Source organism: Somniosus microcephalus, chromosome 25, assembly GCF_052327205.1.
Source record: "Somniosus microcephalus isolate GS21.2 chromosome 25, FLI_Smic_1.0, whole genome shotgun sequence".
NCBI lineage: Eukaryota > Metazoa > Chordata > Chondrichthyes > Squaliformes > Somniosidae > Somniosus > Somniosus microcephalus.
Genome location: NC_141011.1, coordinates 47,990,575 through 48,010,600, shown reverse-complemented (window position 1 = coordinate 48,010,600; position 20,026 = coordinate 47,990,575). Strand labels below are relative to the sequence as shown.

Below are 20,026 nucleotides of genomic sequence, written 5' to 3'. Positions count from 1 at the left end.
AACCACTGCAGTCCTTGTGGTGATAGTGCTCCCACAATGGCGCTAGTTAGGGCATTCCAGGATATTGGCCCAGTGCTGATGAAAGGAACATCAATATATGTACGAGCCAGGATGCTGCGTGACTTGGCAAGGCACTTGGAGGCAGTGATGTTCCCATGACATTGCTGCTCTTGTCCTCCTTCATAGTAAAGGTCGGCAGGAGGAGAGTTGGTGTCAAAGTAACCCTGGCGAGTTGTTGCAGTGCATCCTGTTGATTGTACATACTGTAACCACAGTGCGCCAATAGTGCAGGGGGTGGATGTTAAGTCCAGGGGAAGGGGCACCTATCAAGAGAACTGTTCTATCCTGGATGGAGTTGAACTTGAATGTCATTGTGGCTGCTCCTATTCAGATGAAGCATATAATAAATCTAGACAATTCATTCATGCCTTGGTCACTTGTGAGTTATCTGATCCTCCTAAAGTGGGGTATATTTCATAAACTTGGTGAGATATTTCTTTAAAGTGGTATAAAAACATTTGGTACAGGATTTCAGGTAGAACTGGAGCTTTTGCACATTTGCCTGCTTTAGATTCTCTGATTTAAGCTAGTTTTTTTTGCACTGTTTGTTCACAATTACAATGTGCAGTTTGTTTACAAGACACTAAAGGAACGGTTCCTGGATCCATACTTTTATATAATTCTGCTTAATATAATCAACATGAAAATAAAATTGTTAAATATCTGGAACAGCACTTGAAATGCGACTTGTTGAGTTCTCTGTTTAATTTATACAGTAGAAGCTGCTTTACATACACTGTTGAACTTCAGAGTTGATAACAGTAAAAAAAAAAGGTCTAATTATTTTGTGTTCGGGATGGAGAGAGAATGAAGTACAAGAGATGCCCCCTGCTGCTCACAATTGGCAGATCTTCTGACTCCTGCACTAATACAAAATGGTTATGAGCATTAACTGGTAAAATGGTTAGCTCCGGGGTCTGTACTTTGGAGACTGTTAAGTTGCCAAGAGCTGGCTGCACAAAGAAGAACATTTTCTTTTGAAAAGAATCACGGTAACCAGCAATCACACAAAGCAGCTTCCACTGCATTCACTGACGCTTGGTATAAAACTAGACGTTCGATTTATAGAATGACCTCATCGTGTGTGGTTATCATTTCACGGTATTTTATTTCCAAATTTTCTCCCATCTGGGGACCCACTGTAGAACTATATAAAGAATGTTCCAGATTGAGAAGGTCTGAGAAGAAGGAAAGCAATACACTGCTATTTATTTTATGGGAAAACTTGTAGAATTTATATTAACAAAGTTGCAATTGCCACATTGCAAATAAAATTAACAGTGAAAAATATAACTGTCAATGTATAGAAATATATTTTGAGTAAATTAACAAAAGTGTCTTTAAAAAAAAAAAAAAAAAAAAATTTCAAGGGTAAAAATATGATATAGCCTAGTTACAAATTGTTTTTTAGCACCACTGAAAATACCGGCTGTGCACCTTCACAGCTTTCTAAAATGTACAATCACACTCCTTGATAAGCCAAGCAGTAAAATGGATTGTTTGAAACAATTCACCACAAGCTCTTTTGGTGAGAGAGCTCATTTTTATAATGATTTCTTTCCACAGTGGATCTCAGCTCAGCCAGCGAGGATGACTTTGATAGTGAGGACAGTGAACAGGAACTGAAGGGCTACGCCTGTCGCCATTGTTTCACCACCAGTATGTGTTTTTATTATTCATGCTCTGAGAAGTAGTGAGATGCACTTCTCTAGTTATTTTTTCTCTAAAGTGCCTTTATATGTAAATTTAAATATTGGTAAATACTTAGCCATGGATCACCTTTTAGGTTTTTATTTAAATATATATTTATTGGGTTCCTCTGAAGCCCTGCGTGCAATCAGTTGCATTGTGCAAATACTGACACACATGCACCAGGGGCTGATGTGAGAGAAGGGGATCATGCTGAAGTGTATCCAATTCATGATGCCGTTGCTGGCGTGATTGGCTTACTTGGAAAGCAATCACAACCATTCTTTCCATCTTCCTCTCCCCAGTTTCGACAGAGTCCTCAGTGACGACCTCAAACTGGTCCTCCTGTTACCAGTATTGTGGAGAAAGTGCACTGCAATAATACCACCTTGACTAGCAGCTGCTTAGTGTTTGCACAGTAAAATGAGCAGCAGAGTACAAATATTTTTTTTTGAAAATGCAAAGATACAAATGGAGGGAATCAGTGGAGTTACCTTATTCTGTAACTTTGTTGTGGAAATTCTGTTTTCAAAGTGTGACCAATTAATTCAGGTTTTCTTTAAATCCAGCACTCTCAAGCTTTCATAGAACTATGTAATGGCAGGAAAAACCTAGAATCATAGAATAGTACAGCACAGAAGGAGGCCATTCGGCCCATCGAGTCTGTGCCGGCTCTTTCGAAGAGCAATCCAGTTCATCCCACTCCCCCGCTCATTCCCCATATCCCTGCAATTTTTTTCTCCTTCAAGTATTTATCCAATTTCCTTTTGAAGGCTACTATTGACTCTGTATTCCCTATCAGGCAGTGCATTCCAAATCCTAACCACTCATTGCACAAAAAAAAGTTTTTCTTCCTGTCACCTCTGGTTCTTTTGCCAATCACCTTAAATCTGGGCCCTCTCGTTATCGACCCTTCAGCCATTGGAAACAGTTTCTCTTTATTTAGTCAGCTAAACCCTTCATGATTTTAAACACCTCTATTAAATCTCCTCTTAGCCTTCTCTGCTCCTAAAGGAATTAATTTAGATTTGAGGAAATGAAAAGCCTTAATTTTCTTCCCACTCCTTGCATTCTCTGCAGTGAGAAGATGCATAGGTGACTTGAACTAAGGGCACTCTGTTCAACCACTAAGAAGTGCACAGGAATACCAGAGGAAGAAAACGCCCCTCTCATTTTCTTTCCTCTCTGCCTGGCCTCAACTCTGTGCTACCCCAGAACAACACAGCTGAGATAAGGAACATTAAATTTGGTGGTGGGATGAGGGGGGTGGGAGAGAGAAAATCAAGATTCTTTGTCCCATCGTTGCATGGTGCTGCACATTGGTTTCGACACACTCCACCACTGTGCTACAGTTGGAATTAATCCGATGTGTATCGCTTTCTTACCATTCTTGATATAAATATTTTACAATGTACTGTATAACCAAATTGGGTCATTGTAATGCAGAACCTTCAGAAACGTTTATCGTATTTTTTTTAGATTGCTAATAGAAAATATAATTTTTTTAAAAATAGCATCCAAAGACTGGCATCACGGAGGAAGGGACAACATATTACTGTGCACAGAGTGTCGGATTCACTTCAAGAAATACGCAGAGTTGCCACCAATCGAGAAACCAGTGGATCCGCCACCATTTATGTTTAAACCAGTTAAAGAAGAAGAAGATGGGCTCAGCGGGAAACATAGCATGAGGACCAGAAGGAGTAGGGGCTCGGTATGAGTCATTATTCTTTCTTTCGTTTCTGCCATGTAAAAAAATTAATTTATACAGAATCGATGTGATGCAGATGTGGTGAGTAGTTCGGCATTACTCTTTGAAATCCCCCAATGCATTTTAGCAACCGCGTGTATTCTAATTTGTTGCCTTTTCAAACATGGTCATGTGATGCAGCATGGCGCACACAGCTACATGCATCATATCACGTAAAACCATTGACATCGTGCTTTTATAACATGCAGCCTGGCTGACACCAAACTGTTATGATTTAGTGTTGTCATTTTATCCGTGTAGGATAAATGAAATGTTCTCTTGGGTATTCTATATTTCAAATTTATATGAAGCCATTGCCATTCAGTATGAAAACCAATAGAAGGCTAATAAAAAAAATACAAGTCGAGTTCAATTTTGCAACGAGAAGCACTTCTTTATCCTAGTCTCAGCTAATGAAACACTGGAAACTTGAAGAACATATAGCGATATTCCCTTCTGAGAGATTGTATAGGCTGGACTTCAAAAACACTTCAGCTCCAATCTACACAACATTCCTAATAAAACTACCTGAGCCTAAGGTTTCTTTTTCTCATTTCATAAAAAATATGCTGCAGTTGTAGTGAATCGGGCTAAAAAAGGATGAGTGATCACTGGCAGTTACAGTAGGATTAAACAAAGTGTTCAGATGAGAGATCTGGTCTTCTAAAAGTAATTATGTAATTCCTTTGTGCACCCAGAAAAGAAGCCTGCACCTTCAAAATTAGTGTGCAGTTTTTCGTGTTAAAAAGTAGAAATATTACAAATGGAATCTCAACCGCCAACATTTACCAGTAATTAACTAGAAAATATTAATTGGAAGCTAACGTTGTTATAAAAGCGCTTATGAATTATTAATCACCCCGAGCCATGTGGGTCTAATAATAATTTTATTGTCAATTAGATGTCTTCACTGCGCAGTGGTCGTAAAAAGCAGACAGCCAGCCCTGACGGTAGAGCCTCACCTATCAATGAAGACATCAGGTCCAGCGGCCGTAATTCTCCCAGTGCTGCCAGCACATCCAGTAATGATAGCAAAGCAGACTCTATGAAAAAATCCAGCAAGGTAATGTTCTGATAATCGTCGTAGTAAAAGCAATTACATGCTGCGTTGTCACACCTACTGAGAAGGACCTGTTTTGAGGTTAGGCAGAGACAGGCTTTAGAACTAGCACCGCCCATATTCTAAGAAACAGCTGAAAATCATTTTTTTTTATCTTAAATCATTTTATAGGCCCTTATTTTTTTTAAATCCTCTAAAAAATCAAAATGAGACGAGTTCAGTTTTATGTAGCTAGTTGCCGTTGTGAATGATATCACAATTAATGAATATTACCTCAACATATTCTTTAGTATTGAAGTGATTGCATTTCAGCGGTTCAAGAAGGCGGCTCACCACCACCTTCTCGAGCAATTAGGGATGGGCAATAAATGCTGGCCTCGCCAGCGACGCCCACATCCCAGGAATGAATAAAAAAATACTGTACTGTAGGTGTAGTTTCTATTTTTCTACTATATATCAGTTGATCTCCTTTGATCTGAATGCTACAAAATCCATCACAATTTAATATTTTTGTGGTAAAGAAGACATTAAACTACAGTCATTAGTCAACCAGTGAAATAACTGGTGTCTAAGATACATTAACGTTTGTGTTGGCGGGTTGTGGTAGGCAAAACAATTTGGACCTGTACTGGTTGAATGAGCTCCAATCAGTAGTGTGCTGTATCTGGCACGTTCTTTGGTGAAAATGCAAATTACTTTTTCAACCAATGTTCCCGCTGTGCTGCACGGCTGCGCAGCCATCTGCAAGGTCCCCGCGCATGCCGCTCACCGGCTTTTAAATTGTAAGCACTGCGCGTGTGCCAAAACTTTAAATGGGCCGCGCGTTGTGGGAGGCAGGCCATGCAGGAGGCAGTGCGGCTTACAGGGCATGTTGTTTTCAACCCCCACCTTTCCAAAACAAGCTGTTCTCAATGCTACTTGAGAAAATGAGTGGAGCATTTGATCATTGATTCTCACAGGGGTAGGATTGGAACTTGTGCCTGTATCTATGGGCACTGAAAAGTCGTGGTAGAACAGTATATTTCAGTGTCGTAATATTGCTCAAAAATATTCGCCCCGATTTTAACCCCCTGCGCCCGAATAGAATGGGCCGTGCAGGGGGGGTTAAAATCGGGCAGAGTACTTACCTCCCCATTCGCTCCATGCTCCCACCTGCCGCCAGTTTAACTCAGTGGCCTCATCAATATGCAAAAGTCGCGGTCGTACGACACAAATAGGATGCTGACGCGATTTTAACGCACGGTTACACAACTCTCGCCGAGTGCTTCACCCACTAGAGAAAACTGGCAGCAGATGGATCCAAGGCCAGAAGAGGCCCAGCAGAGTAAGTTTTTTTTAAACCCTAATGATTTAATCACGGAGCATGAGTGCTCCTCCAGGCTACACAAGGAAATCTTGGGCCTCCCCTGCCACGGGCTTCTCCCCTGCCACGGGCTTCTCCCCTGCCACAGGCTTCTCCCCTGCCACAGGCTTCTCCCGTCCCCCGACCACGATTGCCTCCCGATCCCCCTTTTCTGATGACTTACCTTGGTGTCGGGGAGCGTCTCGTCGGGTCTCCACGTGATGGCCTCCTACTACTAGAAATACCACTTCTGCCCACTGCCCAGGTAGCTATTCTTGCCGGGTTCAGGCGGAGGGCCTGGGGCACCATTCCCTCTAAGGTGTGCGGCCGCGCACCTCTCTGCCGGTCCCACACAGCCCAGGACCAGCTTTTTCAGTGCACAGTTTCGCACATGGGTGAAAATGTGAATGGGGCCGTGCATCCAATAAAAAAATAAGAGGGAACAGTGGCCTGGTGTGTAGAATGGCCCAGGCTTGTCACTCACCCTGCCCACAGCGCACTCATGCCCTGAGTTTAAAAATCAGGATTATTGTTTTTCCTTATGCTTCCTCATTTAGAAAGTTCTTGTTAAAAAGAAATGTGGAGTTGCTGAAACTGCATTCTTTATTGATTTACATCTTGTATTAACGTAATAACAGTTTTATTCTACTTGTGCTAATACTGGTCTCAATGTTTTTACACCACAGAGGTCAAAGGATGATGCATCATCACCATCAAAGATCGCCAAACGCCAAAGAGAAAAGGCTGCTTCTGATACAGAAGAACCGGAGAGATTAAATGCAAAGAAATCCAAAACACAGGTATGTACTTGGCTACATAATCAGCTATTACAGTACTCAACAGAAATTAACTATGCAATTGATAATTAAGTGAAGGACTTGGACGTATTTGTCACATTTTCAAATGTGCAATGTACCGGTTTTTATATGACATCAAAAGTCATTGGCAACCTTTTGAATTCAAACATATGAAAACGTCGGGCATGTAACCTGTCCTACACAGTTGTGATGCCTCATGCATCAGGTCAGGAGACCTCCTACCGCCTAGGTGCCATGTAGTCTCCAGGGAGAGGCAGAAAAACCAGATCAAGAACACTCGGCCAGTTGGAGAGGAAAAATCTGCAAAATTTCTCTCCAGTCCCTCAAGGCAATACAAGCTAGTCCAAGAGACCACATTGCAGCATTCCCTGTCATTTTTTTCGGGGTCTCCCAACCCCTTTATGGCGGTTTTTGCATTGAAAAGCCGACTGCGGGATCCCTGGAGTGGTGCGCGGCCGTGCAGCTTAAAGGAAACATTGCCACATTGACCATGACTTATGTTAGTTGGTATCTACCCCTTGTATAATGCAATGTCCAACATAGTCAGGAAACTGATCCAGCTCTCTCTCGAAGGTACACAATGAATCACCACCCACCGCACAAACTAGCAGCCTGTTTCACAGATGTATTACTCTCTGGGGAAAGGAAGAACAGCTCAACATCCAACCTATCTCTTCCCTTGCTTAATTGATGCGCATGATCGCTGGTCCTCCCCAACCTATTAAATTGAAATAATTTTGTCAATGTGCACACAATCTAGTCCTTTCTTTATTTTGCAGACCTCAATCAAATCGCCCCTAAGTTTACGCTTGAGCGTGAAATTGGGGCATCAGCCCAGGGACACTGGTCAATTGTAGCTTACCATTCTCATGGTTAAGGACGGCTAACTCGGAGACCAGAAACTGGCACCTTCCTGTTCTGTGGAGCTCAGTGCCACTCTGGACAGTGCATTTACCTACTCATCCATGTGGTGGGGGGGGGGGAACTACATTTTGTCATTTCTTTCTCTTAAATTGTCTCCACTCCTTATCCCTATCCTGAAGACAGGGCCCTCCTTGTTAGATTACAGCTCCAAAGGTGGAGGTTGTCACAGCCAAGCCCAATCTTGTCCTCCCCTGATGCTGTCGTACACACCCTTGAGCAGGGGTTGCTATATAACATTCGGAAGCAGAAGTGCTAGCTGATGTTTCCTCTCCTAACCCAGATGTGCTGAGGCTGATTGTTGCACCACTATCGCCACCCTCACTAAGATCAGCTAACTCAGCACAGACCTGGGATCAAAACTGGGATCCTTCTAGTCCGTATAGTTCAAAAGGTCAAGACTTTACTTCAATTTATAACTTTCAAACAAATTCAACAAAAACATGAAGGTGAGAAATGAAAAAATGAGCTCAGATTGGACAAAGGAATAGGAGCTGTAATCCACGCAGAACATTGGCACTCACTGCACAAAGAAGGTCCCACACTTTCCTGTATTTTATATGATCTAACTATTGCTTATGACTCCAACATTGATGAATAACTCACTGAAAAGAAAATTGCAACTGAGTTGTATACGTGTCGTTTTACTTAATCTTTATACTTCACAAGCAATGCTGCTGGCATTCTCTCAAATGCAGCTTGTTGGAGTGCTCTATCATTGCCAATGGCACAACCAAAGACATAATGATCCTTCGGACTCGGGGTTGAGCTGCCGCAGGGTGCGAGTAATCTGGACAAAGTACACAGTCTGTATTTACTAATTTACATTTGCCACATTTACAAACAACACATTGTCATTTATTCTGCCAGCAATCTGCAGAAAACTGTGAGGTCTTCCTCTTGGCTCCTTTGTGGCCATGTGTTTTTACAAGAACCAGCAATTATTACGTTATTAGTTTGAACCCAGCATTAGTCCCAGCTGACAGAACTCAAGAATGATGATGTTTGCTGTTTTTTAAACTGTTATGTGTATACATGAAGGGGGTGTAGCATTTTGGACAAATTGCACTGTGGAGACAGTTTCAATCCAATTTCCACTCCCTCAGTAGTTGCGACCAGAAATGCCCTGAAGTGGGCGCTGATACAAACAACAACTAAATCGATTTATTAGATTCATTCGGCATGGAAAAATACTCACTGGAAAAATAACCGGGCTCTGACATTCACAATTGACAGTAATAATGCTGTAAATGTCCAGCAATATGTGCACTACTTTGTAATAACTTGCATTTTGTTTATTGCAGGATGTGATTTATGCAGTAATTGCTCCAATAAAACAGTATTGTTACTATTGAATTGAATGAAGGGGGAGTTAGTACAGGTCATTAACTCATAATGAGCGTGATACTCTTGGTTTTAAATTCTAGAATTAAAGTTGGCAATTTTCTAAAATATATGTGAAGTGTGGGGCAAGCCTGCAATAATGTGTGTATTGTCTAATGAATTAAACTGTAATCTTCAGACATGGTTAGAGAAAATGGGAGGAAGACACATCAACAGTAAAGCTAATGGGGTCTGCCATTAGAGTTAGCAGAAATTGTAGGTTTATCTCATAATGGATTCTGTAATGCCACTTCAAACATGAGCTCTACTTATATTCCTAGCTTGCAAGAAAAATGCTGTATAGAGATTTGAAATACTGAAAATGATCAGGACAATTTCGACCATCTCAGCCAAACATTGTTGAAAAAATATATAACTGAAGCCCAGAGATAGCACTCTGAAAAATTCCCCTTCTACCATTGAGCTACATTTTTTCTCCCTTTTGTCATATTCAGTCTAAACATGATCATAAATGCAGCTTTAAATTTCCGCAGGCTAACTTGCTATTTTAAATGTTCCGAATTTTAAATGATGTATTCCATGAATATTTTAGTGAAAAAATAATGTATTTTCAGTCCAGAGCTTTGGGTGAGGCGAGGTCCAAGACCCAAGTTTGCAGGCCAATAGAAAGCATGATTCGGCAGTATAAATATGTGGCAAATGGCAATGCTTCAAGATCATTGAATGGAAAGAAAGAGCCCACCATCTGCTTCATATTTGCAATTTGAAACATGGGTTTTGTAAACTAAATTTGGGTTAATCAATACTGGCTGTATCAAAGCTACAATTTTTTAGTTACGGTGACAAGTTGATTTAAGTGCAGCTACTGCAGATGCTGTTGATGAAAAGACATATGCATCTATTTGAATGTAAAGTCCCCAATTGAAATGTTAATATTTATATGTAAATATAATCACAGTTTGCTGCTTCCAAATGTATTTGTTGTTTGCTCATAATCTATATTTTACGCAGAATACTTGTATGTCCTTGATGGTGCAAATTGTGATGTTCAGTATCAAACATGATTTCAAAATTGTTTCCATGGAAGTATTGACTGGTATGGAAGCAACAGTTAATAATTGTGATATAAAAGGGCTAGAGCCTCTTTTTTTCTAATGCCACTTGCCATATTTCAAGCTTCACTGTTAACTAACATTAATAGTTCAGTTTTACAGTTGGCAAACCTGTTACAGGAAATTTTCGATTTACCGGCACCTAAATAACCGGAAATCTCGGTTAACCGGCAAAATTCAGGAGTAGGTTCATACTTCATATTACTTGCCTTCCTCCATCTGTTGCTGTGCAAGGGTGTGGCTGCAGCTGTTGCTAAGCTACAGAGACGCTTGTAACTTGTGGCCATTGTTCTGAACCTGTTGCTAAGCAACAGGGTTTGTTGCTTTATACGGAGCTCTCAGCTCTCGATTCTTTTACTATAGCGCTCGGTGATCCGGAATTTTTGATGAACCGGCACCACGTCGGTCCCGTCGGTGCCGGATAAAAAAAAGTTTCCTGTACAAGTTTGTATGATTTTTTTATTTTTGCATTCTTGGGAAGCAGTATTTGACTGCGTACTTCAAAAATGCAGGCCTGTCACCTCTACCCAAGAAAGGAGTGATAGTTAGGCTAATGGTGACATTATGTGTTTTCATTTTTCATTTTATGAAATCACAGTCCTCGGGTCAATGAAATCAACAATAATGTTTTCAGAATAATACTGGATCGTAAGTAGTAGTTTTTAAAGAGACAGAAATATGTGGCTGAATTGATTTGTGGCTTACTCCAGTTTTTGAACTTTCTGTTTGCTGTTTCATCCATGGCATCCAGGGATCTGTGGTCAAGAAAATTGGAGTAAAGCTGGTTTGTATGCTGCAGACCCCTTCAATGGCTTCTTGCGTCAAATCTGCTTGGTAGAATTTTTGCTTCTGTGAAGTGGACAGTGTCAGCTTTTCCTTCGTGGTGGAATATACTGGTGTAGCCTAATCTGGGAAAAATCAATGAAGTATTGGCTAATAATCAGCTGCACTGTAATGCAAGCCCCTCATCATTAATAAGAACATAAGAATTAGGAGCAGGGGTTGGCCATACGGCCCCTCGAGCCTGCTCCGCCATTCAATAAGAACATGGCTGATCTTCGACCTCAGCTCTACTTTCCCGCCTGATCCCCATATCCCTCGATTCCCCTAGAGTCCAAAAATCTATTGATCTCAGCCTTGAATATACTCAACGATTCAACATCCACAGCCCTCTGGGGCAGAGAATTCCAAAGATTCACCACCCTCTGAGTGAAGAAATTCCTCCTTATCTCGGTCTTAAATGGCCGACCCCTTATCCTGAGACTATGCCCCCTAGTTCTAGACTCTCCAGCCAGGGGAAACAACCTCTCTGCATCTACCCTGTCGATCCCCCTCAGAATCTTTTATGTTTCAATGAGATCAGCTCTCATTCTTCTAAACTCCAGAAAGTATAGGCCCATTCTACTCAATCTCGCCTCATAGGACAGCCCTCTCATCCCAGGAATGTTTGAAAATGACATCTTAATTGTGCAGTGAACATTTTTAAGCTCCGTATATCTGATAAAAGTTAGCCAAGATTTATGTTCATGAAACGATTACCATTTAGTTAGGTTGACCAAAGAGGTTCAGTAAATATTATTTGATAATTCATTATCTCTTTTTTGATTCCTAACAGGGGATCAGTAGGCCAAATTCACCATCTGAAGGAGAGAGCTCTGACAGCCGCAGTGTTAATGATGAAGGAAGCAGTGATCCAAAGGATATTGATCAGGACAATCGCAGCACATCACCAAGTATACCAAGCCCAAGGGACAATGAGAGTGATTCTGATTCCTCCGCACAGCAACAAGTATTACAGTCTCAGCCTCCGGTACATCAGAGTCCGTGTGCCTCTCTGCCACTTGCACCACTGGAACCACCACAAATGCCGCCTCCGGCATCTTCCTGTGCTGTATCAGTTCCTCAACAGTTGTCCCCAGTTTCACAGCCTCGAAGTCAGACGCCACCTCATTCACTGATACAGCCTGCACCACAGCTTCATCCCCAGAGACTAACATCGCCGCACGCTCCAGCTCAACAACAGTTACAACCTCAGTCGCAACCTCTCCCCCAGACACAGCCTCAGCTTCATGCCCAGGTGCAGCCTTTGCCTCACTCTCTGCAAGCTCAGCCTCACATCCAGCATCAACTGCAAGGTCCGCCGTTCTCCATCAATCCTCAGCCTCCACAGCCTCAGATACAGCAGGCTTCTGCCCAGGCGCCAACGGCAGCACACCCACAGCAACACACTCCTACGCAAGTCCAAGCGCAGCTTCCACCACCACCCCAAGCACAACCGCAATCACAGCCTCCAAGGGAGCAGCCTTTGCCACCTGCTCCTGTGACTATGCCTCATATCAAGCCACCACCCACTACCCCAATTACCCCTGTTTCTAATCCACAGTCACATAAACCGCCAACCCACCTTGCAGGACCTCCTCCATTTCCACAAATGCCTTCAAATCTGCCGCCTCCTCCAGCTTTAAAACCATTGAGCTCCCTCTCCACCCATCATCCTCCCTCTGTTCATCCACCTCCATTGCAGTTAATGCCTCAAACTCAACAGATTCAGCCTCCTCCTGCTCAACCCCCAGTATTAACCCAGGCCCAGAGCCTCCCAGCGACTGCAACTCATCCTCAAGCAGTATCTCACCAAGTTCCTTCTCAGCCCCCATATGCCCAGCATTCTTTCATCCCAACAGGGACTCCTACCATTGCCTCTTCATCAGCATCCTCCACATCCAGTGTTGCACCCATTTCTGCCATTCAGCCTACAGGTTCCATTGTTACATCTATGTCTTCTGGGAACATTACAAACGCTGCTCCTGCCGCGATGACCAGCATTCAGATTAAAGAGGAAATCCAGGACGAGCCAGAGGAACCAGATAGTCCACCACCATCTCCAAACAGGAGTCCATCTCCAGAACCAACAATTGTTAGCATACCAAGCCACGCCAGCCAGTCAGCCAGGTATAGTTTATTTTCTTTGTATTCAGTAATGCTGGTAGCTTTAGAAAATACACACACACAGCATCTATTTTTTTTTAATGTATTGTGGGTGGTGTGATTATTTATTGTTGTAAGAAATTTCCCTTCTCAAAACTACTTGTTGAAAGCACTGGTTATTTTTTCTCCTGCCGAATGTAATAAGTGATACGTGGTGAAAAACTGTGAGGTTTGGTTTCAGTGATGTTTTCCATTTCTCTGTTAATCAATTGTGCTTTGTTTTAGGTTCGTCAAACATTTGGATCGTGGCTACAATTCCTGTGCAAGATCAGACTTGTACTTTGTACCACTGCAAGGTTCAAAACTGGCCAAGAAGCGGGAAGAAGTGATCGAAAGGGCCAGGCGAGAAGCTGAGCAGAAGGCCAGAGAAGAGAAAGAGAAGGAAAAGGAAAAAGAAAAGGAGAGGGAAAGAGAACGGGAACGAGAGAGGGAAGCCGAGAGAGCAGCGGTAGGTGCTCCTTGTCGGAGCGGCTGAATTGTTTCTGACTAGGGGCCATAAATATAAGATAGTCACTAATAAATCCAGTAGGGAATTCTGGAGAAACTGCTTTACCAAGTGAGTGGTTAGAATGTGGAACTCGCTACCACAAGGAGTAGTTGAGGCATACAGCATGCATGCGTTTAAGGGGAAGCTAGATAAGCACATGAGAAAGAAAGACTTGCCTTTATATAACGCTTTTCACGACCACCGGATGTCTCAAAGCACTTTACAGCCAATGCAGTACTTTTGGAGTGTAGTCACTGTTGTAATGTGGGAAACGCGGCAGCCAATTTGCGCACAGCAAGCTCCCACAAAATGTGATAATGACCAGATAATCTGTTTTTGTTATGTTGATTGAGGGATAAATATTGGCCAAAACATGAGGGAGAAAGGAATAGAAGGACGTGTTGATGGGTCTAGATGAAGAGGGGGAGGGAGGAGGCTCGCATAGACCAGTTGGGCCGATTGACCTATTTCTGTGCTGTAAACTCTGCGTAATTCTATGTAACATTACTGATAGTGCAAGATATTGTTATTGTGTGGCACTATTACAGGTGAACTCCTGTTAGGTGTTCAATAGATTTCCTGTCAATATGCTGAGCAGAAGCTGCAGGCCCTTTCCGGAAGAGGAGGGGGACAAGGGTGTGATTCACCCTGGGCACTGTCATGCATTTTCTAACAAAACTAACCTGGCAGAGGTCTAGCAACAGGTTATCTGGGAAATGGATAGCAGAGGAATCTAATGGAAAGCAAGAAAAATCATTTATAAAAAGGAGAGCGGCAGAAACTTGAATGGCTAACTGCTCCCACTAGCTACCTAGATATCTTGTTTCATGTTGCACTAGCTCTTTTTGCCAATTAGCAAGCCTGGGAATTATATGTAGTGACATTTTATAACCTGACCCACTTGCAAATGAAGAATTGGGTTGGATTAGATGACTAGGTGCAATAATCCTATTCCAGTACAGTTCTGCTCATTTCAAAAAGCAATGTCAAACATCTCCAATACAGCCCAAAGCTCTAAACTGGATGGCAGAAGTTCTGTTGATATGCACCGTTAGAGTTCAGATGCATGAAGCTTTGAGCCAATGATAGAAATATTGAAGAATATTATTAAAAATAAGTCAAATGTTGGCAATTAACATAAGCAGAAGTGGTCAGTGTTGTAAAACCATGTATGTTAAATCTCTGTATGTGGCACTGACTCCATCCCTCTCCCTAACATCTGTCTAGACCGTTCGCAACCTTGGTGTCATATTTGACCCCAAAATGAGCTTCCGACCACATATCTGCGGCATAACCAAGACCGCCTATTTCCACCTCCGTAACATTGCCTGTCTCTGTCCTTGCCTCAGCTCATCCGTTGCTGAAACCCTCATCCATGCCTTTGTTACCTCTAGACTTGACTATTCCAACGCACTCCTGGCTGGCCTCCCACATTCTACCCTACGTAAACTTGAGGTCATCCAAAACTCGGCTGTCCGTGTCCTAACTCGCAACAAGTCCCGTTCACCCATCACCTGTGCTCGTTGACCTACATTGGCTCCCGGTTAAGCAACGCCTTGATTTCAAAATTCTCATCCTGGTTTTCAAATCCCTCCATGGCCTCGCCCCTCCCTATCTCTGTAATCTCCTTCAGTCCCTCCCCCCCCCCCCCGGCCGAGATATCTGCGCTCCTCTAATTCTGCGTCCTTGCGCATCCCTGATTATAATTGGTGACCTTGCCGTCTGTTGCCTAGGCCCTAAGCTCTGGAATTCCCTGCCTAAACCTCTCCACCTCTCTACCTCTTTTTCCTCCTTTAAGACATTCCTTAAAACCTACCTCTTTGACCAAGCTTTTGGTCACCTGCCCTAATTTCTCCTTACGTGGCTCGGTGTCAAATGTTTTTGTCTTATAATACTCCTGTGAAACGCTTTGGGATGTTTTACTATGTTAAAGGCGCTATATAATTACAAGTTGTTTTGTTAATCATTTTTTTCAATACTGTGAACCATTTTCAATAAGTACACTTGTTACATGTCTGATTAGATCATAGTTTGTCTTTGTGTTATTTCGACTGATGAGCATTGTATGTGATATCTACAAAAATGGATTATTACAAATAAATACAGAGAATGCTGGAAATACACAACAGGCCAGTCAGCATCTGTAATGAGAAAGGACAGGTTATGGTGTTTCTGGTGTGCTGTTAATCAGAAGTGAAAACTAAGCAGGCAAGGAAAAAAAAAATAAGAAAGAAAAAAGAAAGGCTTACATTTATATAGCACCTTTCACGACCACCGAATGTCTCAAAGCTCTTTACAGCCAATGAAGTACTTTTTTGGAGTGTAGTCACTGTTGTAATGTGGGAAACGCAGCAGCCAATTTGCACACAGCAAGCTCCCACAAACAACAATGTGATAATGACCAGATAATCTGTTTTTGTTATGTTGATTGAGGGATAAATAATTGGCCAGGACACCGGGGGGGGGGGGGGGGGAAACGCTCCTGCTCCTCTTCGAAATAGTGCCATGGGATCTTTTACGTCCACCTGAGAGAGCAGACGGGGCCTCAGTTTAACATCTCATCCGAAAGACAGCACCCCCTACAGTGCAGCACTCCCTCATTACTGCACTGGAGTGTCAGCCTAGATGTTTGTGCTCAAGTCCCTGGAGTGGGACTGTGAACCCACAACCTTCTGACTCCGAGGCGAGTGTGCTGCCCAATAAGCCACAGCTGACACGTAAAAGGGGAAAGAGGAAAAATCAGCAGATACACCATAGAATCATGGAAGTTTACGGAACAGAAGGAGGTCATTCAGCCCACTGTGTCTGTGTCGGCCGAAAAAGAGCTTTCCAGCCTAATCCCACTTTCCAGCTCTTGGTCCATAGCCTTGTAGATTAGAGCACTTCAGGTGTATATCCAAGTACTTTTTAAATGTGATGAGGGTCTCTGCCTCTACCACCCTTTCAGGCAGTGAGTTCCAGACCCCCACCACCCTCTGGGTGAAAAAAGTTCTCCTCAACTCCCCTCTAATCTTTCTACCAATTACTTTAAATCTGTGTCCCCTGGTTATTGACCTACCTAGTAAGGGACATAGGTCCTTCCATTCCACTCTATCCGGGCCCCTCATAATTTTATACACCTCAATTAAATCTCCCCTCAGCCTCTGTTCCAAACAACCCCAGCCTATCCAATCTTTCCTCATAGCTAAAATTCCCCAGTCTTGGCAACATCCTGGTAAATCTCCTCTGTACCCTCTCTAGTGCAATCACATCCTTCCTGTAATGTTGTGGCCAGAACTGTACAAGCACAGAAAGGAAGTTAGTAAGTTAAATTTCCTAAAAACTGTCAGGTTAGGTTATGCTGACTGACCTGCTGTGTACGTCCAGTATTTTTTTTGTTTTTATTTCAGATTACCAGTATTTGCAGTTTTCTTTTTCTATGCATTATAACTTGTTCCCTTTCCTTCAGCAGAAAGCATCTAGTTCCTCCCATGAGGGACGCATGGCAGAATCTCAACTTGTTGGGCCAACTCATTTAAGGCCTTCGTTTGAGCCACCACCGACTACCATTGCAGCTGTGCCTCCATACATTGGCCCAGACACCCCAGCACTACGGACTCTCAGTGAATATGCAAGACCACATGTCATGTCTCCAACCAACCGTAACCATCCATTCTTTGTTCCATTAAATGCCTCTGATCCAATCTTGGCTTACCATATGCCGAGCCTCTACAGCGCTGACCCCGCAATGAGAGAACGAGAACTGCGTGAGAGAGAGATTCGGGAGCGAGAGATTCGTGAAAGGGAGTTCCGTGAGAGGATGAAGCCAGGCTTTGAGGTTAAGCCACCTGAACTGGACGGTCTGCACCCAGCTGCTAATCCTATGGATCCATTTGCTAGGCATGGTGCATTAACAATCCAACCAGCAGCAGGAGCTCATCCATTCCCTCCTTTCCACCATGGATTGAATCCACTAGAAAGGGAAAGACTTGCACTTGCAGGCCCCCAGCTGCGGCCTGAAATGTCTTACGCTGATAGACTGGCAGCAGAAAGAATACATGCTGAACGCATGGCATCGCTTGCAAATGACCCACTTACAAGACTACAGATGTTCAATGTGACGCCACATCACCACCAGCATTCACACATACATTCACACTTACACCTACATCAGCAAGATCCATTACATCAAGGTGAGTTGACTGGATTCTGATTTAACAGCCAAAATGGTTGTTAGCCATATGTCATCTTGCCCTTGTGTTTATCTGTGTGCTAAAATATGTTTGAAGCATTGTGACTGTGTTACAGTGATGTTGGTGAATGAGTACAACTGGAATGCTTCTGATACCACAACTTCAGTCCATCAATTTTATGGCTCCCTCACTAATGAAGTCTACATGTAATGCACTTGCTTTATGATGGTATGAATCTTAAATACGGGGGTGGGGTGGGGGGGTAGAGATTCCACTTTGGGCGCAATCGGGAAATTGCGCCTAAAATGTACTCGAAATTGCACTGGTTAGGTTACCGTTCAAGTTTACATCATTTGCATAATCAACATAAAAGTCTTCCAGGAACCAGCAGCAGCACAATAGAATGTAATCGTTTTTTTTTTCCATTAAAATATATTCATTGATGTATTTAAGATTGGTAACCTGCTCCACTTTTATTAATACAGCTGAAAATGGGTTTATCACCAAAAATAAGCATTTTAGTAGGAGTGTCCAGTCCTCCACCGAGTAACCTGATTTAAATTCACTGAGAATTTTTTTTTAAAAACTATACTGAACCATTTACTACTTTCATTAGTGTACTCTGGTGATTTCTTAGTAAATTAAGCATTTTTTGATATGAAAAAGCTTCAAAAACATGCCTACTAGTGCCTGTGCGCCTAAGAAAATTGGCACAATTTGAAGAGCCTTCCCGAACCAGCACAATCGTCAGAATCTCACAATGTCGACCTTGGGGGTGGGGTGGGGGTGGGGTGGGGGGCGTGGCCAGTTTTGTAGGTGGGGCCTAATCCGGGCAAAATAATAATAATAATAATAATTCAACTTTATTGTCATTGCTCAAGTACATGAACAACGAAATGTGATCTTGCAAGCTCCCATGAGTCCAGTACAAATAACATTAACATTAAACGTAAATAGCACCGTCCTGGGAGAAGCAAAGCCGCTGTGTCTGTGCGCGCCGCCATTCCATTTCCACCGTTCCTCCTGTCCGACAATCTTCAGCCCAACGCCCGGGCCTGCTCACCAGCCGCCCCTCCCGGGGCTCCTTCCGTGACCTTCTCACCAACCGCCCCTCCTCGGGGCTCCTTCCGTGACCTTCTCACCTGGTCTTCCCTGATGGTCACCCCTCCAGGTACTAACCAGGCCTGGCTCTGCTTAGCTTCCAAGCCTTGCCAGTGACCCTGTCCCTAGTCCCAGGAATCTTGAACCAGCGTAATAGATCGCAGAAACTTGAATATAAGTGGTTTTCAGCGTAACTCACACAGGTTTTAAATTCCCTGATCTTTTGCGCTGGTTCGGCTGATTGCACTGATATTACTGCCCTAAAGGAGCAGAAACTCTACCCCAGTATTCTGAAAGCAAGGGTGTACTATACAATATACTTTGCGTCACGGCTTTTTATTTCACTAATATTAAAAGCTCAAAACATAAGCCATGCAAATGCAAGGCGTTATAAACATGGCCCTCTCCACCAGTGAAATGAGTGATAAAGCAGCATTGCCATTGTGATGTCAGATGTAATATACAAGTCATTGGGCTAAGCTTTAAAAGCATTCCGTCACCAATTGTGTGATGATGCACTGTTGAATGATAGTTCACTTGTATGTTTTATAGACTGATGGGTGGTTGGGATGAATTAAGATTGTGTAAGTAGTCCTGAATTAGCATTACTCATATTCAAGTTCAAAAACAAAGTAGAGGAGCTCATTTGCATTTGGTATTTTTTACAATCTGAACCTGTTCACTTTCTCCTCTGTTTCTCTTAACTGTAAATGCACAGTAATAAGGGCGCTGCACAGATGAAGGACAGTGGTTATGGAACATTATAAGCACAATAGACAAGGTGTAACATTCGGGAAAAAATCTGCACATTCTGAAATGACTGTAGTTTACGATTATATTTTTCAGAGAATGCAGAGGAGTAAAGTGCTAATGTATAGAACAGTAAATGTTCGCATTCAAAGATACCACCAATGAATACATTTCCTGATTTCAGAAAATACTCTCAGTAATCAAAATAATGAGCTGCCTAGCTTCACAAACTCAAATAGACAGTATTTTGTTTCCATGGCAACTTGTGTCAGCCACAATTCAGCATTGGATTCTAATGCTTAAATACCGATTTTAAAAAAAATCCTCAGCTGCATAATTTGGTAGTTTTTAAAAAAAAAAGTGTTTTGTTAATAAAATTGGGATGGTTAATAAAATTGTATAACTGCAGCAGTAGGCACTTGCCTTTGTGTTGAG

The 20,026-nt window shown here is 42.6% G+C and overlaps 1 protein-coding gene across 9 annotated transcripts in view; it reads left to right on the top strand.

Moving 5' to 3' along the window:
- rerea (arginine-glutamic acid dipeptide (RE) repeats a) overlaps positions 1-20,026 on the top strand; it is a 527,918-nt gene that overhangs the window by 491,461 nt on the left and 16,431 nt on the right. For 8 of the 9 annotated variants that reach the window (XR_015073572.1, XM_085967345.1, XM_085967342.1 and 5 more), the window contains 7 exons: positions 1,627-1,719; positions 3,264-3,463; positions 4,401-4,562; positions 6,588-6,701; positions 11,712-13,045; positions 13,307-13,529; positions 17,020-17,740. Coding sequence is in view for 8 of the 9 variants with exons in the window: in XM_085967345.1 (XP_085823471.1) it covers positions 1,627-1,719; positions 3,264-3,463; positions 4,401-4,562; positions 6,588-6,701; positions 11,712-13,045; positions 13,307-13,529; positions 17,020-17,740 (2,847 nt within the window). In the remaining variant the exon portion in view is untranslated. The remainder of the gene's footprint in view (positions 1-1,626; positions 1,720-3,263; positions 3,464-4,400; positions 4,563-6,587; positions 6,702-11,711; positions 13,046-13,306; positions 13,530-17,019; positions 17,741-20,026) is intronic. The other variant, XM_085967347.1, reaches the window with a different exon arrangement.